Raw genomic sequence first — 23,749 nt, 5'->3', positions numbered from 1 at the left:
TTATCGAGTCGAACGTCGAATAACTCACAATACTGACACACATGTGAACCATATGAATGCCACACATACACACATGGCAATCATATGTCGTGCGTAAAATGTGTATATAAATGGAATCACCGTACATACAAAATACATGTACCATTGCAGTTTGATACTGAATAGATCCACTGGGATTTTTCTACTATCAAATTTTTTGCATTTCTATTAGTTGCGTGCTTTTTTATTGTAAATTTATTATAAAAAATGAGATATATATAAAATTTTATTCTTTAAATTCTTTCTTCTTCTTTTTTTCCCTCATTTCCTATAAAATAGAATTTGATCATTCATTTTCATTGTAAAGGGGGATAATATTATCCCTCGTTTGTAGTGAAAAGGAAAGGTCAAATTTTATTTTGTAGGAAATGAGGGAAAAGAAATAAAAAACTTAAAAGTTAAAATTTTGTCTATCCTTCATTTTTACATGATAAATTTACAACTAAAGAGAACGCACTCCTATCAGTTAAATATTTAAAATTGTGATTATATATGCATCGCAGTATAACTTAATTAATTTTGAAGATTAGCTTTGATTGATAAAGATAATAAGATTAATCCCACATTTTTTTAGATATATTAGAAATTCGGACATTTGAGTATCTCAAAATCTTTTATTATTTATATTATTTAATTTAGTTTTTCTTAATTCACATTCTATTGAAAAGGTAGAATTGAAAAAATTCTACAATAGAATACACTACAAGAAAATAATTTTTTACCGAGAGATTTCCGAGGGAATTGTCCCTCGATAATTACCGAGGAATTCCCGAGAGTTTAGCGAGGGATAGCGCGTTTCAAAATTACTGACTAATTTATCGAGTAATTTACCTAGCATTCACTTTACCGAGAGAAACGTTTATCTCGGTAATGCATAACTGTAAGTTTTATTTATCCACATTAATCGATTTCTTCCTCATATTCTCTCCCCAAAAATTTAAACCCTAGCTCCGTAGCTCGCTCCTTTCGATTTCGCCGCTCACTGGCCACCCGCCGCCCGTTGCTACTCCGCCACTCATTCCCACTCTACCATCTCGTCTCTCCGCCGCTTCCCTGTAACAGAAAAGATTCTCTGGAATAATTCAGAGATTAGAGAAAACTTCAAGGTACTTCAAGAGATTGGGAAATATCGGATTTTACTTATATATAAAAAATAGTGTAATATTTATTTTATGTGCACTGATTGATAATTTTATGTGTTTTGGTCATTCAGTTCTATTTGATTATTTGATAGACTTCGGAAGACAAACAATGATCCTTCAAAGGTAATGATTTAACAAGTTTTTAGTATTACTAGCACTAGATGCTAATTGATTACCTTTAATTGCCTAATGCGAATATTTTTCCTAATTTATTTTTGTTAGCATCAAGCATTTTATGTATTCAGGGTATTGCTTTTGGATGAAAACTGCAGCTTTTCTTCTAATATAGCTTATGCGAAATTGCAAGTCAGATAAGTAGTTTCTGTTTATGCTGTAGTTTGTATGTTATTTGTATTCTATTTAGGTTTGTTTGGTCTCAACTTTTGTTTGCTTGTGGAATATTGCAGGTAGCCCAAGAAACTGAAACAGAATCAAACTTTCAAAATGATCTTCTGAATCAGCCGGTATGCCATAAACTATATTTAGCATTTTGAACTAATTCTTTGAGAAAAAGAATTGACTTCTCTGACTTATGATCACATTGAGACTTTATTTTGGTATATTTTCATAAGATATTTTGGCTACAATACCATTATTATCCATTGTTCTAAGGCAGTAAATTAAGTTCTACAACTTCCTGTGACCGTTCTTATGTAAGCCATCAAATTTTTCAGTCCCACTATGACGATGGGAAATGCAGTTGTGTGAAGAATTTTGTGTGAAGTTACTCTAAGAGGTATCCATTTGGGGAAGCCACTTAATTGATTAAGTCTGATTCTTGTGTTTATAATTAGTAGACTTTCTTGTTAATTACTGACTTATTTATACATGCAAATATTCTCTAAGTTTGTTTACATTGTTAATGACTGATTTCCTTGTTAATTAGTAGTCTGAATTTTTTCACATCGAATGATAAATCATATTCCATTTCGATCTCTCTCTGTCTGTTAATATATACTGTTACTAATTCTCTAAGTTTGCTAACATTGTGTGATGAGTGTGACTTGATGATAATGGTTAGATATATATATAGATTTATTTAGTATACAACAGTATACTTTTCCTTTTCATTTAATAAATATGGCTCTTGTTTTCATCAGAAATGGAGTTGAGAAAGGGGTGCAGGCTAGTAATCTGTTTCTGGCAAAGGTAAGAAGATAAACTTCCCCCCAAAAAATCATTCAAGATAAAGTTTCGTATTGAATCTCACCTGTTGGCCGTTGATATAAACGCAGGCGTGGTTCTACAGTTCTCAGCCTATGACTAGGAGCAGATCATCTGAGTTGAGGTACATTTTCTGCTGCAAACAACTTCAGTAAAAAACCGCGTTTTTGAGCTGATCATATAGGCCTAATTTGAAGTAGCTATGCATATTTCTTTCTTCTCTTACCTTAATGTGATTGTATAATTTCTTGAAGGAGGAGGTATGTTGCAATGCAAAACTCACAAACACCAATAGGAATTGAGGCCATGATGCAGCAAGAACGCGCACAGCAAGCAAATGGATTCAACATGTCAACAATCTATGAGAATCCCAATCACCATTTCAATGAATCATCATCATTCATGTCTCCCTCCAATTCATCCTCTTCCACTTTCAACAACCCTCAAGGAGGGAATGTGGACCAGATCTTGTCTGTCGTGAGCATGCTCAAGATCCCGACTCATCACATTAAGGACATTTCGCACCCCCCCTGTATTTAATTCAGCTATTTTTTATTGTTCAAATTGTATTGATGAAAAATAGGCTGTCGTAGCTTGATATGTAATTTTTTTTTTTCAAAAATCATCACAAATTACCGAGGGATTACCGAGGGAAAAATCCCTCGGCAAAAATGTCGGCCAATTTGCAGTATTTTCCGAGCGAGTTTTGCCTCGGTAATTACTCGGTAAACTTTACCGACGGAAACTATCACTCGGTAAAATTTTACCGACATTGAAATTAACGACGTCCGTTTTATATCGGTAATCTCTCGGCAACTGAAATTACCGACGGATATATTATGTTTACCGAGTGAAAAATCCCTCGGTAAAAAAGTAGTTTTTTGTTGTGATACTTAAGGATAAAAATATTCAATCATCCATCTTGTCAATTATACAAAACAAATATCCCCTAAAAAATGATTTTTTAACCACCCATAAAATATTAGTGTGTATGATAAAAATTATGGTAGTGTGTATGATAAAAATTGCGGTTAATTTCTTGTAAATACAAAAAGTATAGTTGAATTTAGCTTTTAACTAACAGTATTTTTTTGTCCATTAATACATAAACTTTCAACATTATGAAATTTGGTCCGAATTAAAATTGTAGCGATAACTAATTGTGGACATCGAAAATTTATTACGTCGCATTTTAGTCTATAATTAAAACACTATATTTTTATATAACATAAAAAGATGGTGTCTTCTTCATTTTTCATATTATATGTTGCGAGTAGTATGATACAAATTTTGAAACACGTCATTTTAATTATCGGCTAAAATATCACGTAAGAAAAATCCGATATTCACGTTCGATTAATTGCTATTATCAAAATTTTAATTCAGGCTAAGTGTCAAAATGTTGATCATTTATATATTAATAATAAAAAATAATATTCATTTAAAATCAAATTTTAATATATTTTGTATATTTATAGTCACGTAATCCTAGTATATTAGATCAGTGGCGTCGGAATCCTTCCGTGGGCGTCAAAATCCTCCGTGATAGACATTTTCGATATACCCAATCCATTATCCAAACTATGTATCACAAAAATCAAATACACAAATAATGAAAGATTATACTTTTGAAAAAGTAATAAAGGGGAAATAGATAATTCATAATTATTATAGAATTTATAAATTGAAAAGACCACATGCGTGCACATGAGTGGAAATTGCGTGCAATTTAATCATGCATGCAATAAGGCAGACCATTCAATAAATTAATAACCAAAAAAACGTGGTTAAAGATGGCGGCCTGCAGCTCTAATTAACAAAAACAAATGAATGGTAACCTATATATATATGTGGTCGTGGCACAATTTCGACTCTCTATATTACTCCCTCCATTCCATGAATCTTGACACGTTTTTCTTTTTGGACCGTCCCAGGAATCTTGACACATTTTCAAATATGATAATAATTACATTCTCTCTCCTACCTTATCACTTTTATACTTTATTAACTATACACTTAAAACACTAATCTATAATTCCTTAATTCTCGTGGCGAAATCAAACATGTCAAGATTCGTGGGACGGAGGTGTAAACACAAATTTTTGTATTTCAATTTGATAAAATACAAAACGCGTTACAAAGATAATTTGATAGATTTGAAGATAGAGTTTATGCGGGTTGCAATCTCTAGTTAATCATCTGATTCTTCTCTTCCATTTGATTCTTGAACAAGCTCGAAGGTTATTGAAATACTTGATTTGATGACGCCAATCCAAGGGACTTAAGTCATGATTTTGGATTGAACGTTGAACTTGATTTGATTTGAGAAGAACGTCCTTAGAATTTTGTAAGAACGCCTTGAAGCTTTCGAACTTTATTTGATTTGATTTGAAGAACGTCCTTAGAATTTGTAAGAACGCCTTGAAGCTTTGGGACTTGGTTGATTTGATTTGATTTGAGGAAGATCGTTCTTGGAATTTGTAAGAACGCCTTGATCACTTGAAGATTTGAAGGTTTGATCACTTGAAGATACTTGAAGAATACTTGAAGATTTGAATGCTCAAATACTTGAAGATTCGAAGAAGACTTGAACACTTGAAGATTTCAAAGGATACTTGAAGATTTGAATGCTCAAATACTTGAAGATTCGAAGAAGACTTGAACGCTAGATAGAATTCTTCAAGATACTTGAATACTTGGAAGAATACTTGAACTCTCCAATTCTTCGCCTCTTTCAACTTGCGATACTAGAGAGAATTCTTTGTGCTCTTCGATCTTCCGTTCCTTCACGTTGTTTTAATGAGCACCCCAACACCTCTATTTATAGATTTTAGAGATGGGCTTCGTGGGCTTTATGGGCTTTGGGCCTTCATGCATGGGCCTTAGGGCTTTAGGTGTCCATAAGCCCATTAATTCATTTATATTAAATATTAATTATATATCTATTTAATTTAGGAATAAAATCCCATTTAATAAAATAGAAAATATAATTGAATATTTAATTCATGAATTTACACGTGGCACGATTTAATTCGACGACAAATTTAATTATCTACAAATTGCCCCATCGAGACTTGTTTATGGACGAAATGCCTTTGGTAATAGACGAGTCTCGAAATTTATTTTGATAGTTTAAACTCTTATCGAGGAGTTCTTGATTTGAATTTTGTAAATAGTTTATACTCGTATTTAGGAGTTGTTCATTTGATTTTGGAATTTTAAATAGTTTATACTCGTATTTAGGAGTTTTTTATTTGATTTTGAAATTTTAAATAGTTTATACTCGTATTTAGGAGTTCTTGAATTTCTTGAATTTTGTAAATAGTTTATACTCGTATTTAGGAGTTCTTGAATTTCTTTGAATTTTGTAAACAGTTTATACTCGTATTTAGGAGTTCTTGAATTTCTTGAACTTTTTTTTTTTTTTTTTTTGAAGGATATTGGCAGCCCACCCTTATTGCTAACTTCCATAAAACCGAAGAGAGAGAAGTATGTTTGAAAGAGTACTGTATCCATTTAATATTTTTGTTTGTTTCTGAGTTGGCAGGAGATGTATGATCCAACTTGATACCCTTTTGCTTTGATCCTAGCCATCCACATATTTTCCTCTTTTTTTTTTTTTTTTTTTCATGTGGTTTAACTTGATCAAGACGTAATTAAGGAATTTTAAAATGAGGCATCCTGCCTTAAAACAACAGCAGATGGCGACACCCTTATTTTTTAATAACATTACTCCTTTTTGTTGTGTATTTTTCAGTGCATTAAATGCAACTCAACAACAATAAAGGCAGTCCTTTTGAAACTTTGACAGCTTGCTTTGAAGGGTTGTTCATAGCCCACTGAAAATTGCAAAGAACAGCTGGAACTCCACCTTTTCTTCGTACACATTGGTGGCTAGGGAATCTCTTCTTCTTCCTTTTTTATTTCTTTCTTTTCTTCTGGTTTTGCTTCTGCTTCTTCCTTTTTCTCCTCTATAAATAGAGTAAACCCTCCCTATGTATTGCATCTCAAAACAAACGCAGCTTTCTCTTTTTCGGCTGCCTACAGTAGCCTGTTCTAGGAGTTTTCATTTGATAGCTGCGGTATCTTTTGATAGCTATAGCTGTAGTTCTCAAAACAAAGCTCGGCTTGCTTCTAGTTCTCGCGGAGTGCCGACGGAGGGTTGAAGGTGGTCGGAGGAAGAAAGGCTGCGGGGGAGCGACATGGCGACTCCGAAGACGAGCTTCATCCTGGCGAGGACCGTGAAGGCGGATCTGGTCAAGATAGACGTGGCGGTATCGAAGCTTCTGCACCACAGAGATTTCTCTTTCATGTACTTCACCTGCTGCCTCTGCCAAAGGATCTTCTGCTGCAACTCCATCATCTTCTGCTCCTTCCCTCCGCCCTGCACGGACTCTTCAGCCCGTTTTCGAGCGCCACCAGCTCGTCCATCTCCCTGTGCAGAGTGGCGGTCATGGCCACGAAGTGATCCAGCTTCTTCATCTTCGAATCCATCTCCTTGGCGCTCATCATCAGCCAGTTGTGGTGATCGCACCCGGCGTTGGCGAACTCCTCGAACAGGCGGTCGAAGCATCGGAGAGAGGCGTCCTCACATTTCTTGCTGATGCGCCCCACGGACTTGGCCACCAGCCGGAGATTCTCGGCGAGCTCCGCGCAGGCGAGGCCTAGAAGGAAGCCCTCGTCGTTTGAGATAATTTTACGAACACCTTCCAGGCATATCGACTCGCCTCGCAACCGGGCTATGTTCTTGTCGGAGAGGGATTGCCATAAGTGGAGGAGGTTCGACATCAGACCGGCGATCTAGAATGCCAGAACACCGACGTTGGATTTCCTGATTGCGGCGGCTGGTGGGGCGGCGTGGACTAAGTCGAAGCTGTGGGCGATGCTTCCTTTCACCTTGATCGACCATGTTTCGAGAGCCATGGTTGTGGATTTATTGATGTTGGTTGGGGAAGGGGAGATTTGCAGGGGGTTTTTAGAGCTATAGAGGATGGGATGTCAATGGGAACTGATGAATCATCAATGGAAGAATTTAGAGAGAGAGAGAGAGAATGAGAAAGAACCGATTGTTAGGGGAGAAGGATTGGGCTTTCTTAAAAGGAGTCTGGTAATGTTGGGCTTTTTAAATTAATCTTTCACCCATAAAACTTGGCCCAAAATCATAGAATTCTTCTCTGAAAGCCCAAAGAAGCTGATTTCGTTTTTCTCCTTTTTTTTTTTTTTTTTTCAACCCCAAATTTGAATATTTGTTTATTTTTCTTGCAGTTGATGGCAATGGGAGCTTGGAAGCTTGTGTTAAAGATTGGCATAGTCTCATTAATCAACTTCATGGCGGTTTTTTGCCCCAAACGAGATGCTTTGAGTATTTGCAAAGTTCGGAATCTATTGTCATTTTTCTTTCAGTCTTGACATCTCCATCAGCCCGACTAAAGACCATCTTCAAAGAGTTCATCCAAAAATCTGGCAGCAGCCCATCTAAGACCTTATTTGAGTGATGTTTACTTTGCACTTCAGGTGGCTCAATCGGCTTTTAATCAGATTTCGGGTGCGCTCGGATCTGGGCCCTTGTGAGTCCAACCTTTGAAGATTGCTGGTTACATCTTCTCTTTGCGCCCATTTGAGCAGGCTAGATGACTCAATGGTGTTCTATTATGTTTGGTGAACGTGTATTTCCACTCCACAAATGGATTCAACTTTAGCTTGGAGAGAAGTGAAGTTAGCGATGCATAGCTGACCTCAATGCCAGATGACTCAATTCTTTGACAGGTCTTGGGTGCGCTCGGACCTGGGATTGTTCGAGTCTGGTTCGAGTGAGGTTGTTATGTTTGGTATCTCACGAAATTGGGTGAATTCTGCACAGCGGCTCGAGAAGATTGAATCTTCTCTTCTTGATGCTTAAGCCAAGGAGAGTGAAACCATCGTCCGAATTGCTTTGATCAAGGAAGAGCTTGCTATGATAGAGATGTGGAAGACGAAGATGACATTGTCCCTCAAGCAAGATAGTGCCTCCTTTCATTCCGTCTGAGGTGCAATCCAAGAATTCAAAAGAGAGTTTGACAAACATAAAGCTGCACCTATTGATGAGGAAATGCTGAGGAATTTGAAGACTTCAGAGTCACTTTTGATCTTTGCTCAGAGAACTTTGGAGGATCAAGACCCATTTGCTTAGTATTGGTGCAAACCGCAATTTCTATCATTTCTCTCTTGATGATTTTTATTTGGTTTGTGATGGATATTTTGACATCTTCTCCAAATGCTTGTGCTTCTTTTGATGGCTTGATTTTCTTCCCAATTTGAGACATATTCGGCTTCACATAATCAACTTAAATCATAACTTTGATGATATAAATTGAAAAGAGCCAAACACAATTCATGACTGAACTTAGAAATTATCTAAGCTGCCTACGTACCCTTTTGAAAGGGATCAAGTCAAAACGTAGTTCATAGGATCAACATGTGTTTGAGATTGGGTGTCGTGCACAGTTTATACTCATGCGGGCCAGGAGTAACATGCAGTTTAGGCTCGTGCGTCAAGGAGCTGTCTTCATACACTCCATTTTGTTGCTTTTCTTCATTTCTGGTTTTTCATCTGACTATCTTTTTGGCTTTTCTGCTTTTCATTTTTTTTTTGCTTTTCTGCTTTTTCTATTTTTTGGCTTTTTTTTTTTTTTTTTTTTAATAACTATACACATATATACATGCTTCAACTTCTACCACCCTTCAAGGATAGTAGTACTTCAAGAACTTTCCGTTGAGAGTGATAACAATTGGCCTCCTTGCAGCGAGGGCCATGTCTCCAATTTGAAAAGAGGGCGCTCGCACTGCTTTGTTGAAGGATCTTGAAGGAAGAGCTTGATAGTATTCCAGTTTTTGTTGGACTTCTAATCTCTCTTCATCCGGAGTTTTCAGTTCATTGGGGCTCAAGTGTGAATTCTCTTCTCCAACGACCATTTTCTCGCAGGAGGTGATATGGTTTGCTGTGACAACGTCTTCATCTTTTCGGCGAGGATCTTTGCAATCAAAACACGTCTTTATGCTTTCATTTCTCTGGCGTATGAAGGCTATATTCTCTGCAACGCTTGTTGTGATAACGCCACTTCTAACGAGACTTGCAATTTCACGGGGCTCTTGACTTTGAGTAGTATGAGGAACTGGATTACTAGCACTATTAGTAGTGTAGTAAGAGGAAGCCATACTCTCTCTATCTTCTTCATCTATGGCATCTCGTGTGAAGATAGTGGTCTTTATTTGAGCTTTCATTTCTTTCCCACATGGCATAAGCAAAGTGGTGTATCTTTTCATTCGAGGAGGGATCAAACTTCTCCATTTCTCTGTTATGTGTAGTTCATCACTCCATTTTGTCTTGCTTCGTTTCCATGATTTGCCTTTGCCAAGTCTTTTAAAGACAGATACTCGTTGAGCTTCTCTTCTACCCATCATTCTGAAAATAGGAACCCTTTGAATGTTTGACGATTCCAGGGTTTGTTGGGTGCTAACATAGTTAGTGGCAGCTCTTTTGATGGCGATACGAACGGGACTCTGCGCTGTATATCCCAAACCTGCTTTGGAGTTTTGGCCCGCGTTATCAGTCTTTTCCAAATGAGACTTTGACATAGAGCTTTCTTGAGGATTGTATCCAGCATTCACGAGGAGTTTATATGCCTTCGGACCAAAGTGCTTTGAGAGTTCTTTGTTTGAGAGATCTTCATGATCTGTGACGCCACTTTGCTTTGGTCGGACAAACCCTTCAAATGGTTGGAGAATTGGCTTCTTGGCATCAATCTTCGTTAAAGGCATGGTGAATCCTTCCATCTTTAGAAAAGATTCTTCCTTCTTTTTCTCCTGGCAAGATCTCAACTCGTCATGTGATGTATCATCTTTCACCATTGAGACTTTGGTTCTTTCCAAATAGAACTTAGCATCAGCAAAATGTGATTCTGCTTCCGTAAACGGCTTTTGATCACCAACCACTTTTCTTACGGCGCCATTTTGATAGTACTTGAAGCATTGGTGCAATGTAGAAGGAACAACACCATTTTCATGAAGCCATGGTCGACCCAGAAGCATATTGTAGGACGTCTTGGCATCGATAACATGAAGCAACGCCGTCGAATCCATGTCCTGCATCAGCAATCGCAACCTTATAGTTCCAAGAGCTCTTTGCCCTTCATGATTGAAACCTTGGATCATCAATCGACTTTTTGACAGCTCATCTACTTGGATTCCCAATTGCTTCAAAGTCCTTAGTGGCAAAATATTGACCGCTGAGCCTCCATCGATGAGAATTCGATTGACTTTCTGCTCCTGTGTATAACAACTCACGAACAATGGCTTGTTATGAGGTTCAGATCCAAGCTGCAAGTCTTCATTGGAGAATGTGATTGCCAATGCATCATCATCTTCATCCAAATTTAGCTCAGGTTCTTCATCTACTTGATTGGATGTATCATACAGAGCTCCAATACCTTCTATTATGTCATTCAAGTCGGTGGAGACCATATTTACAGCAGTAGCGTCTTCTTCAAGAGATATTTTCCCTTCTCGAGCTAAACGCATGACCCTGTCTTTAAAGATGAAGCAATCATGTATGGGGTGCCCAACCAGACGATGGTATTTGCAGTAACTTGGATCATCTGTCCTCCCTGCTTCATTTGGTCGCTTCATTTCTGGCAACTCGATAAGCTTTTCTTTGAGCAGGTCATCAAAAATTCCTGAAACATCAGAGTCTAAGAAAGGGTATTGCTTTTGTTGCATTTCTTTCAAGGTAGATCTTCTTTGCCCCAAGTCCCGGGAAGAGTTCTGATTGTCTCGTAGAGTGTTCTGGTTGCCTTCTTGTCCAGCTTCTCTCTTTAAGAATTTCACCGAAGTTGCCTTAATCGCCATGGATTCTCTCTTTGGTGTTTCATCGGATGGTTTGCTTCCTTTCTTGAATTCTGGCTTGAATTTGCGAGGTTCTCGGATGAGTGGTTCTTCGATCCCGCTTGCCATCATGCTCAACTCCATATCATGAGCTCTTGTAGCAAGTTCTTCGAATGTTCTAGGCTGGATTCCTCGCAAGATGTATTGCAAGCCCCAATGCATCCCTTGAATACACATTTCGATGGCAGATGATTCAGACAATCGGTCCTTGCAGTTGAGACAAAGGTTTCTCCATCGGTTGATGTAGTCAATGACTGGCTCTTCTTTGAATTGACGTGAACTTGTGAGCTCCACCATGCTGACAGTTCTTCTAGTACTATAGAAGCGGTTGAGGAACTCATGCTCCAGTTGTTCCCAACTATCAATTGAGTTTGATTCTAAGTTAGTGTACCAATCAAAGGCATTACCTTTCAATGAGCGAACAAACTGCTTGACCAAATGATCTTCATAAGTACCAGCGTTGTTGCATGTTTCAATGAAATGAGCCACGTGTTGTCTCGGATTTCCTTGGCCATCAAATTGTTGGAATTTGGGGGGCTGATAACCAAGAGGCATCCTCAAGTTGTCGATCCGCCGTGTATATGGCTTGGAGTAGATCAATGATGATTTTGAGTTTCCAGCATTGTTACTCTTCATGGTTGCTTCGATGAACTCCTTGAGTTGGTCGATTGGGATAAGGCCACCAGACGAGAAAGGAGTATCATTTCCTGAAGGCTTTTTTCCATAACTCTTTGGCTTGTCTTTGGAGATTTCTTCATCGTTATTCTCTCCATCTTCTTCACTTTCTTCGCCTTCCTTATCGTTGTTGGCGTGGCTTGAATCTCCTTTTTCTCCTTTGAGCTTTGCAATCTGGGCATCTTGCTCTTGGATGTGCTTGGTTAGAGATTCAACCATCTTTGTCAAGTTCAAGAGTTGTTCCTCCATGGTGGAAGTGTTTGTCATCATGACACTTGCATGGAGTTGATAATTTTCAGTGGGGAATGTGAAGCTTTTCTCAAAGTTGTCATCTTCTTCATGGATAGATGGAAGATGAAAGATCGGCTTGGACACTCCTTGCAATGATTTCGATTTGCTTCGCGTGATCATACCAACGTTTGCCGAAGAAGCTTTGGATGGAGCTGGAGCAGCTGCATTTGATTGAGTAGACATAGTTCAAGATTTTTGGTGAAGAGTAGAGATGAGAGGTAGAGATGTCCCACTGGGCGTGCCAAAATTTGTAAACACAAATTTTTGTATTTCAATTTGATAAAATACAAAACGCGTTACAAAGATAATTTGATAGATTTGAAGATAGAGTTTATGCGGGTTGCAATCTCTAGTTAATCATCTGATTCTTCTCTTCCATTTGATTCTTGAACAAGCTCGAAGGTTATTGAAATACTTGATTTGATGACGCCAATCCAAGGGACTTAAGTCGTGATTTTGGATTGAACGTTGAACTTGATTTGATTTGAGAAGAACGTCCTTAGAATTTTGTAAGAACGCCTTGAAGCTTTCGAACTTTATTTGATTTGATTTGAAGAACGTCCTTAGAATTTGTAAGAACGCCTTGAAGCTTTGGGACTTGGTTGATTTGATTTGATTTGAGGAAGATCGTTCTTGGAATTTGTAAGAACGCCTTGATCACTTGAAGATTTGAAGGTTTGATCACTTGAAGATACTTGAAGAATACTTGAAGATTTGAATGCTCAAATACTTGAAGATTCGAAGAAGACTTGAACACTTGAAGATTTCGAAGGATACTTGAAGATTTGAATGCTCAAATACTTGAAGATTCGAAGAAGACTTGAACGCTAGATAGAATTCTTCAAGATACTTGAATACTTGGAAGAATACTTGAACTCTCCAATTCTTCGCCTCTTTCAACTTGCGATACTAGAGAGAATTCTTTGTGCTCTTCGATCTTCCGTTCCTTCACGTTGTTTTAATGAGCACCCCAACACCTCTATTTATAGATTTTAGAGATGGGCTTCGTGGGCTTTATGGGCTTTGGGCCTTCATGCATGGGCCTTAGGGCTTTAGGTGTCCATAAGCCCATTAATTCATTTATATTAAATATTAATTATATATCTATTTAATTTAGGAATAAAATCCCATTTAATAAAATAGAAAATATAATTGAATATTTAATTCATGAATTTACACGTGGCACGATTTAATTCGACGACAAATTTAATTGTCTACAGGAGGGAGTACTTAATATTATATATATAATATTAGCATGATTCTTGCAATTTTTTGGGACGTTTCCTAATACCGAATGGTTGTGTTTTGGCTGACTGCTGTCTCCTATTATTTTTTGTTTTTATCGCATCGGAGGTTCACTAATTTATTATGGACTTTATGGTATAAATATAATTAGAATACTGTGCGATATACAATAATATATAATTATAGTTAAAAATAAATGTATACATAATTAAATAAAAAAATTAAGAAAATTTTATGTTAAATGAGATTATATTATTAGTTTAATATATCCTATTAATAATTTTTTATGTAAAATAAATAAAAATACATAATTTAAAAAATAAAAATATTAAAATTAAGAAAAAAAGAACAACTAAAAATATTTAAAATAAAGTTTATAATTTCGGAAAAAAATATTCACTTAAAAATATAAATTATTTAATACTATGTTAAAACTTTAAATCATCGTGATTTGTTCCTTTAAAATTCATTTTAATTACACACACACACACACACACACACACACACACACATATATATATATATATATATATATATATATATATATATCAACTTAAACTCATTTTATGATATTTTATTCAATGCGTATGTACATCGTTTACTCAAAAAATAATTAAATAAAAATAGAAAAAATGTGCTTTATCTACAAAACGAGAAAAAAAGAAAAAAAAATAAAATTCAAAGATTAGTGGTGGTTAATTGAATAATTTGGTACTTCAATTATTGTGGGATAAGGAAATACACTATAATTGACGATGAAACGCAGTCTGATGGTAAAACACTCCTTTCTTTGGTTGTAAAAAATTAAAAAAAAAAATGAAATACACTATAATTACACATATTTATTTTATTATTTAGGTTCTTAAATTAAATAATTTTTTATTTAACCAAATAAATTTAATCAATTAAATCGATGATGTTTTTCAAATTTTATTAATCTCAGCCATAGTCCACCAATTAAATGTAGATTTTTGATTATGAGAGCAGTAACATCGGGTAAAATCTCATAAAAAGTATCGTCGGGTAAAATAATTTAAATAAATAAGACTGAATAATATGAAAATGCTTGCAAAAACAAATAAGAATAATATAGTAATGCCACGTAGGACTAACGTCCTATTTTCTTATTAAATGTAAGATGATATTGATTAAAAATCTAATAATATATTAAGACATCAATACAATATGTATTAATAACATGTAATCATGCAATATATTGATTTTTTTATTGGAATATGTAATAAAAATACATGTAATATAGTTTCAAGGGGTAATAGTCGGAAAATACTCAAGTTCCTTTTTTTTTCTTTTTCTTTTTTTACATTTTCTAGTATATATCATGACATGTTCTTTTATCCAAGAAATACACTAATTTATAATTTATTCTCAATCGTCCCACGGTGAGGGACTTCGGCGAAATAAAAATTGATGTGTCACATATGTGTTAATAATTTTTTTTATTTTTTTTACAAAATGAAACGACGTCGTTTTGAGGAGTGTCGGTGGAGAAGGATCTGCGATGACAAATTCAAGGATGAATGAGTGAAAGAAATTGATGATTTTTGCAATGTAACGATACAAGGCCGAAGCGGGGGACGGGCAGTGGTGGTCTGGGACGAGGGGGAAGCCGGGAAGGGGGCTGCAAGGGGTGAGCAGTTGAGAAGGGTCTGCATGAAGGAAGGGGGAATTTGATGTGTGTGTGTGTGTGAGAGAGAGAGAGAGAGAGCTAGCATAATTCGATAATAAATAATGTCATTTAATTACATCGCCGTTTATTACACGATAACAATTTCGGCTGCCACATCAGATTTGATTTGAGAAAAATTACTAAGTCGTGTGATGATTAAGATTAATTATAAATTATAGTATTTTATGGCAAAAAAAGGTCATGATAATCTACCAAAAAATAAAGAAACCTTGGGTATTTGCGGACTATTATCCCTAATTTTAAATATAACAATGCATAAACAATATCTTCGTATTAAGAATATATTTCTCTCAATTTTAAATGTCAAATTTAATTTCTCAATAAAAAAATATATTTATTTAACAAATTTAATAATTGATCAAATTAAAGTTTCAAATAAAATAATTATTTATTTGAAAAATTGAATAATTTGGTACTTAAATTATTAGTGCAAAATAATTGTGGGATAAGTTATAAATATTTATTTAAGTTCTTCAATTGATGAAATACTATTCAAAATAATATGGAATTATCTGTCAAAGAACGTAATTAAAATGAAGTAGAATTGAGGAATTTTAAAATGCCATATGGGATAGATCATTTTTCTAATGCCACATAAAATAAGCCATTTTCCTACTCCAGTGTACAAATGGATCATTGAAGCTTACTGTTAAACAAATTATTAATTCTTGATAGATCATTGAAGCTTACTGTAAAACAAATTATTAATTAATTACGTTACTACAGTGTACAAATGGATCTGCGCGCTTAATACTTTTTGAACTACGAACAATAATAATTTATATAATATATAAAAAGGCAGTTTAACGCCTATTTTTTCCCACAAATTTTAAAAATCAGTTTTTTTTTTTAACTGCTTCCTATTTTTCAGCAAGTATGCAAAAATTGCGTTCCACTCATTTTTCTTTATACTCCACCTTTTTCTTTTATGTTTTGATTTATTTTATTTTCTACATCGCTTTCTAATCTTTTGATTTTATTTAATTAGCTTTATTTTAATTTTATTTTCAATTTTAATTTCTTTTGTTCATAGCAAATATATGACATCAATTTATATCTATATTTATATAATATACAAATGGATACTTTTAACGGATACTTTTTAGTGTAATTTTTTTAAAATAATTTTTTTATACTCCAGAATACCTATTTTTTTCACAATTCACACTCAATCCTGCATGTTTTTTTCCTTTTCTCTTTTTTCGTTTCAATTGTAATATAATTTGATTAATGTTAAATATTTAATATACGTATCAAATTAAAGATTATGAAAATAGCTTTAATTTGATATAAAAAATGGCTTTTTCCCTCCATTTATTCCCTTTTTTTTCTCTCTCTTCTCCCACCATTTTTTCACTATTTTTTTTATATTTTAATCCTTTTCTAAACATTATCACATTATTTTATTTTTTAAAAAATATGCACATTTTAAATTTAATATAGTATAAAAATCATGAAAAATGAAGTTAAAACGATTAAGTTATGAAATAAATTAAAAGTTAAAATATTTTATTTTATCTCTTTGTTAAAATTTTACAATTTTATATATATGTTTGTGTATGAAAATACTTATTTATTTATTTATTATGACGCATATACTACTCGATGATACTAATGTCTAATGCTAATTTTTATTATTAATTTTTTTATTTAATAACTTTAATTATCATTACGCTTTATACAAAGTTGAAAATTTATAATTTTAAATTTAGGATTTTATTAAATAATTGACGGGCGTGGATTATTTTAGTTTATTTATATTAAAATATATTTTATCTTTATATATTTTAATTTTATTTAATATTTATATTTATTTGTTAAAATATGTTGTTTAGTTTCAATGTTCGTCGTGCATCGCGCACGAATGGTAATACTAGTTAAACTTAAAAGAATCAATAATACTGTTATTGTAAATTCTAACATAATCTACGATAGCTGGCAATAACTTTTTTTCCTCATCAATTTTGTATCCTTGCCATGCTATGGATTATTATTGCGCGGCTAAGCAATTGAAAGACAATTATCTCTCACATAATATTAATATTTAATTTTTGGTTTCAATTTGGGAGAGTTAGTTATGCAAAACTAAAATAAAATGTTAGAATTGGATAACTACCACGTGCTGCTTATGTAATTGGATAAATACAGCCTTGCATTGAAATGACAATGCATCGATATGACTTATTTGCTCACATCAATATTCAAATCCATATATTGAATATTGACTCATCTGACAAAATTTGACATTTTTAAGATCTTACAAGAATTGTATAAAAATATTAGTATGATCTTTTCTAAAACTTGATTAAGGGGGTGTTTCACTATATTTATACTCCCATTGAAGGCTTTATAAGATTTTAAGAGCTTATATAAAATGTAATGTCTCAAAAGCTTATAAGTTGTGAAACTATTTAAATAATAAGTTAGAGAGTGAATTATGAGACAAAGATAAAATCTTTAATCTTAGTCGGAGAGAGAAAATTATAGAGAGATGAAATTGGAAGGGTATAAGATGAAAATGACAATTATAGTAGAGTTATTTTTATAAAATAGTTATTGTTTATAAGATAATGAAAAAATAAATTGGGGTCGATTTTTTTTTTTTTTTGAAGAAGCTTATAAACCCTTATAACTTACTTTTATAGTTTATAAGTCATTTAAAAGATTATAAACTCTTGAAAAGTATTTGATAAATAAACTCAACCAAGCATCCTCGAACTACAATGATTTATAAGTTTGATGAGGAGATGTTTGAGATGCTCAAGGAGTAGTGAAGGTATTATCTATAAATATGTAATAGCACAATATAGTACGTCATAGATTATAGAATCAACAATCCTAATTAGCAATTGTAGAAATAAACTAAAGCACAAAAAATTAATGAATCTAAAAAAATAAGAACAATACATGGGCTTGTTCTCGTTTCAAAAAAAAAAAAAATATGGGCTCGTTCCATAACAAGCTCACAAGTATGGGAATGGGCCTTCAAGGTAATGGACTTTGAGCCCATTTTGGCCCATTAAGAAACGCTGTAGATTTTATGTATATAAGTATATACCAGTGTTGGACGACGATGTGCTGTGAATATTTTACACGCTAATTTTTTTAAAAAATATGATAATTCTAAACACATTTCATTACACACACCATCACAGTATATTTTTATGCATTTTCTAAATTTTAAACAATGTATTTCTTTCCTTACTAAAATAATGAAGAGGGAAATCTTATTATAGCCATCTTTCATAAAAACATAAGTTTTATAGCCCTAGTTTATAATAGATAAGTTATACATCCATTTTAAGTTTAAAAGACTATAACACCCTTTGACTTTTTTGTACTCGATGGTGTACTCGATGGCACCATCGAGTATACCATCGAGTACACCATCGAGTACTTCAATTACTCGATAGTGTTGTAGAAAATCTTCATTTTTTTCATTACTCGATGGTGTACACGATGGTGCCATCGAGTACACCATCGAGCACTCGAAGTTTCAAAAAAGTCAAAGGGTGTTATAGTCTTTTAAGCTTAAAATGGCTATATAACTTATCTATTATAAACTAGAGCTATAAAACTTATGTTTTTATGAAAGAGGGCTATATGTGATAATTCCCACAATAATGAATCTAAAAAAATAATAAAAGTGCCCAAATTTTACAGGACAATAGGAAAATGAATAATGTTCAAGCTTCATGGAATGGAAGGAGTATAATACGAGATAAATTTTGAATATTTGTTGAAACGATTAAACAGAAACAATTATAATCGCATATTGGTGAAAATTTGAACCCCCAATTAGTAAGTAAAAGAAAAAAACAATTGAGGAAACATCTAAAGATATTTAACATTTCCAAGAGCGTGTCTTTTTTTTTTTGTTATAAAAATATCATAAGAAAAAAAGAGACAAAAATATTTATCTTTAAATTCCTCATTTTTTTTTTCTCTTCATTGAACTGAAAATGAGAAACGAGAAATGGTGAAACTATCTTTTGAGAAAATGAGAGATATAAAGAACTTTTTATTATTCTTTTTTTTTATAATAAATTTACAATAATAGAGAACACACCCTAAATGTAAAATGTTAAATATATTTTACATTTTAGTTTTAAGTTTTAGTTTATTGACTTATAAAATTAATTATGAAAGTGCAAATGACTATATAAAAGAAATGGTTACAAATTTGTAAATACTGAATAGTTGGAGGACAAAAATCTAAAATTTTAATTTGCACACAAGTTTATATCAGTATCACATCACCCGTAGGGTTGTTAGCACAGAAAAAATTGCAGCCGGCAGCTAGAGTAGCTCTGAGAGAGAGAGAGAAGGCATATTTCATGTTTGTTCGTGAGTCTAACGTTCATGGCACACACCAGTTATGGAGGAATTTCAGATTTCAATTGTCGAATTCCCTCCAGTTTGGAAATTCAATGGCCTCAATACATGTTAGATTCACGCACAAACTCGTGATATGTCTTTTCAATTTTAACTGCCCCGAGCTCCTGATCGATTCGGAGCTTATCTGCTGGTGAGAATCACTCTCAGATTCAATTGCAAACGAAAGGATCTGTTATTGGAGGTTTGGCTATTGGATTTGTTTACTGTTGTTTGTTCATCTGTTTTGTTAATTCGAATCGTTATTTGATTTGTGGAAGGAATTCTTCGATTGGTTGATTTCTGTAAGAGTTTATGTTTGGTGTTTCTGAAGGCGATATGATTCGTGAATAATATTATGGTGTGCTTCTGATTATATGTTGTTGTTGTTCGATCTCTTGATTCATATTCTTTTTTTTATGCTTATAATGAGATTAGGTAGCTAAGTAGAAAACAGCTCCATCTCTTCTTAAGAGGGTGTTTGGCTAAACTTATTTTAAAGAACTTATGAGCTCTTGGAGCTTATAAGATGTTTCCAGAGCTGATAAGATATAGTTTCTTAAGAGCTTATAATTTGTCAAAGTGAGATGAAATTTCTTAAGAGCTTATAAGTTGTCAAAATATTTGGATAATTGAGCTTATAAGCTATCGAAAAGAAATGAAATTAGAATGATATATGAAGAAAATAAAAAATCATAGTTGAATTATTTTTGTAAAATGAGTGCTGCTTATAAGATAATGAGAAAATAAGTTGAGGTAGATGAACTTATTTTTTTGGTGAGCTTATATGGTCTTAGAGCGTAAGCTCTTTAAGAGCTATTTTGTCAAACATTTTGAAGGAACTTATAAGCTGTTTTAAAGAGCTTATAAGCTCAGCCAAACACCCTCTAAGTTGAACCTTTAAAATGAGGTTATAAATGGTATATTGTACACAAAGCTGCAGCTTGCTCTGTTTTATTTCTGCTGAATGTTATGTGCACTGCAACCCAAGTTGGTAGCATCGGATATTCAATATTCTGGTTTAGATAGAATGCAACCGATTGAATTGTTCTCTCTTTGTTTCTTTGGATTTTGCTACATACCCAATTTCTTCTTCATGAAGTGAATTCCTGGAGTAGGTCTAGGTTCATTACGCAAAAATCCTTTGATGTTCAGCTCGTACAAAATAAATAGTGAGGAATCCAAGAATCTCGAAATATTCTCTGATCTATCTTGTTGGTTTGACAGCAATTCTAAAATTCCCCGAAATAAATCTCTAATCTATTATACCAGAACGTTCAACATATATGAGATTCCTTCTGTTTGCTATCATTCTTTAATTTCATTATGATGTTGTCTTATCTTTGTCTAGGAGGCAATGTGAAGTTGTGAACATCTATATTAGTTTCTGGGTCATGAAATATTGATACTGAAATACCACTGGAACTATTTGTTTAGAGGAAGATTTGAATTTTCTAGTGGGATGCAATTGTCTGTAAATTTGTTGTATCTTGTATAGTACGATGGCTTCATCTATGAAACTCTGTTAACCTTTTTGATTGCTAGTTCTTATTCAATGATTTTGAATCTATGAACCAATTCTTATTATAAGTAGTGAGAGACCGTCATTACTGGTATTCCTTGACTGCATTCTTGCAGCAATAACTTTGATGTCTCGGCCGTTCTATAATTACTGGTGGAACATTCAACCTATCACCTGAAAGTAATATCAACATTTTAGTATATTTAGCCACAAAATCACATTAAAGCACAATAATATAAGTGTTCTAGGTCTCAATTCACCACATGATGTAGGTAGGAGAAGTTAAGAACAATCAAGTAGTCCTAATTTCCTACCTAAAGATAGAAGAATGTAAAAGATTGGAAGCACAATATTATGGTATCAGGCACAAAAAATGCTAGTATAGTAATATCAATTTAATTCTAAATCTCCTACAAATAAAACACTCAAAAGCAAAATTAATTCTCTATAGGTAGCTCAATCAAATATTGGGGATGTCTTCATCAACCTTTATTGATCTCCATCAGCAGGTTATTGATTTCTTGGTTTGCCAGCTTTCTTGTTTTGGTTTTAAGAAATCCAGATGGTGCTTACAATAAGTTCCATTCTCTTCAAACACCTTAAACATTCTGACGAACAAATCAATCATAATAATTTCATCTTCATAATTATGTTCCTTGAATTTGAGCAGGACTGGATGAGCCCTTTGCCTGAAGTGTCCCTCCACGAAATACTCGAAACCGGCCGGAGGTTTCCTCAGAACCCTAGTCATATGCTCACATGCTCTAGCGAAAAACTTCGTGTTATGCTTCTCCAGCGGTCCTGAACCCCACGAGATCAAATTCTGAATTGCATGAAGTATTAGCAAAACATTAAACTCCCGCTTTTCTTTGTTATTGCAGCCAGGCCAAATATGCTTGAGGCAGCTGTGCCATGTTTCCCCAAAGTCGAGGCAAACCTTTCCATCGGGTCGTAGGTTTGGATTCCAGTCGACCCTGTAAGACAGGTAGTAGAGGTTCGGGGGGATGCTGGGGTAGTTTACAGGAAAGCATATGTCAAAGAAGAACAAACAATGCTGATAGTCACTGCCCGGTGGGCCGAGGAAACCTACCCTCATTAGATCGATCCTACGCTCGTAGGCCCGTACGTAAATCGAGCTCGGGATGTGTTTCTCCAAGAGGCGCCATTGATCCTCCATCATTTTTCTGAATGTCTGCATGTGTATAAGATTCATGCAGAGGTACTCCTTGTCCATCAAGTAATGGTGATCGGACGGCGTGGAGGAGACCACTTCAAAGTTCTTGAAACCGCTGAATTGTCTTCCGACTTCATCTTCTATCTCTTCGATCTCTCCGAATGATCCCCTCGTCACCGGCGGTGTAAGATCTTGATCTTGATCCATGTTAATATGTTGTGTTTATGGTTTTATTCGACATCGAACTTAAAAAGATGTTGAAACTATCAATTTCTGCATAGTTGATTTACATGAGAGGATTTGTATCCTATTACCTGTAGACTTCTACATTCATAGTGCATCTTTCGGTCTTTAATTAAGTACTGATATTTACATGATTATCTCGCCATCAGAAACGTGACCGTCTTTAACTATAATATTTCAGGTCTCAAATTAATGGGTTAATTATAATTTATAGCCATAATTTTTTGGTAAATTTCAGTTTATAGCCTTAACTTTGATTTATTTTTTATATAGACTAAACTTTGAAAAATTGTTTAATTATAGCCACGATCACATCAAAACTATGGCATTAGCTCTTCTTTATCAAAATTACATATGGAACGATGACCGATTGCCACGAAATTAGATCCTAATATATTGTACACTAAATCAACGATAGGTAGCCCATCGTCATTGGACCACCGGTGAAGTCGGAATCGCGCCAACAATCCACGCAATTTCGACTTTACTGGTGGTTCAATGACGATGGACTACCTATCGTTGAAAATCTCATTTAGTGTAGAATACATTAGGATTTAATTTCGTGGCAATCGGTCATCGTTTCATATGTAATTTTGATAAAGAAGAGCTAATGTCATAGTTTTAATGTGATTGTGGCTATAATTAAATAATTTTCCAAAGTTTAGGCTATATAAAAAATAAATCAAAGTTGAGACTATAAACGAAAATTTAATGAAAGTTAAGGCTATAAACTATAATTAACCCCAAACTAATCAATATAGACGTAAGAAAGAGTTGGAGCCAATATATGCTTGTATGTTAAAATAGGCTTGGTTTTGTGAATCTTTATTTTATCAATATCCATTTTACTGATGAGAATGCTGTAAATGTGCGCATACGATCGCCATTAAATTTTATTTTGCGACTAGGTAAATAATCTAATTCTCATAAAAGTAATTGTTTTCAAATCAAATCTAATTTATAAGTAATTATATAATAAACATATTTGATGAATTGATAATATTTTTAAATCTAATTCAGATTAACTTTCTGGCGTTGAATTGTGTAGTTACCAGTAGTCCACGTCGTTTTGATGTCAGTTAGTAAAATCTGAGACGAAAAAGCAATTTAATTCTCAGTCAGCTACACAATTCAATACCTCAACAGTTTATTCATATTAGATTTGAAACATTTTCAATTCATCAAGTTTATTTTTACAAAATAGACGGTGGTTAGATTATATATGAATTTATTGTGCGTGTGTTGATCTAATA

At 33.9% G+C, this 23,749-nt stretch overlaps 1 protein-coding gene and 1 long non-coding RNA gene across 14 annotated transcripts; both read left to right on the top strand.

The window, feature by feature from the left end:
* The first annotated feature begins 917 nt into the window (after positions 1 to 917).
* LOC131000385 (protein CYCLOPS-like) lies at positions 918 to 3,143 on the top strand. Of its 12 annotated transcripts, none has more exons than XR_009093725.1 (8): positions 919 to 1,145; positions 1,253 to 1,304; positions 1,404 to 1,487; positions 1,589 to 1,645; positions 1,856 to 1,917; positions 2,282 to 2,330; positions 2,417 to 2,469; positions 2,600 to 3,143. XR_009093725.1 is itself a non-coding variant. In XM_057926258.1 (5 exons), exons 2-5 carry the CDS (start codon positions 1,291 to 1,293, stop codon positions 2,883 to 2,885), a joined length of 402 nt encoding a protein of 133 aa, XP_057782241.1. In that variant the 5' UTR covers positions 939 to 1,145; positions 1,253 to 1,290; the 3' UTR covers positions 2,886 to 3,143. The 12 variants fall into 12 exon arrangements, 1 of the variants encoding a protein (XP_057782241.1); XR_009093727.1 differs by having other exon boundaries at positions 920 to 1,145; positions 1,404 to 1,427; XR_009093722.1 differs by having other exon boundaries at positions 918 to 1,145; positions 1,404 to 1,645.
* A 16,312-nt stretch (positions 3,144 to 19,455) lies between these two features.
* On the top strand, positions 19,456 to 22,624 carry LOC131000384 (uncharacterized). 2 transcript variants are annotated; one of them, XR_009093716.1, is made up of 2 exons: positions 19,456 to 19,762; positions 21,750 to 22,624. It is a non-coding gene; the product is annotated as an uncharacterized LOC131000384 (long non-coding RNA). The 2 variants fall into 2 exon arrangements; XR_009093717.1 differs by having other exon boundaries at positions 21,531 to 22,624.
* Positions 22,625 to 23,749: the final 1,125 nt, after the last annotated feature.

Source organism: Salvia miltiorrhiza, chromosome 8 (genome assembly GCF_028751815.1).
Source record: "Salvia miltiorrhiza cultivar Shanhuang (shh) chromosome 8, IMPLAD_Smil_shh, whole genome shotgun sequence".
NCBI lineage: Eukaryota > Viridiplantae > Streptophyta > Magnoliopsida > Lamiales > Lamiaceae > Salvia > Salvia miltiorrhiza.
Note: the sequence above shows the minus strand (reverse complement) of the source record. Positions and strands in the feature narration are given on the sequence as shown.

Excerpts from the sequence above, each read along its gene's own strand:
- LOC131000385 (XM_057926258.1), top strand. Across the intron at positions 2,331-2,416 it reads GTAATCTGTTTCTGGCAAAG|GCGTGGTTCTACAGTTCTCA; the intron begins GTAAGAAGATAA and ends ATATAAACGCAG. Across the intron at positions 2,470-2,599 it reads AGCAGATCATCTGAGTTGAG|GAGGAGGTATGTTGCAATGC; the intron begins GTACATTTTCTG and ends AATTTCTTGAAG.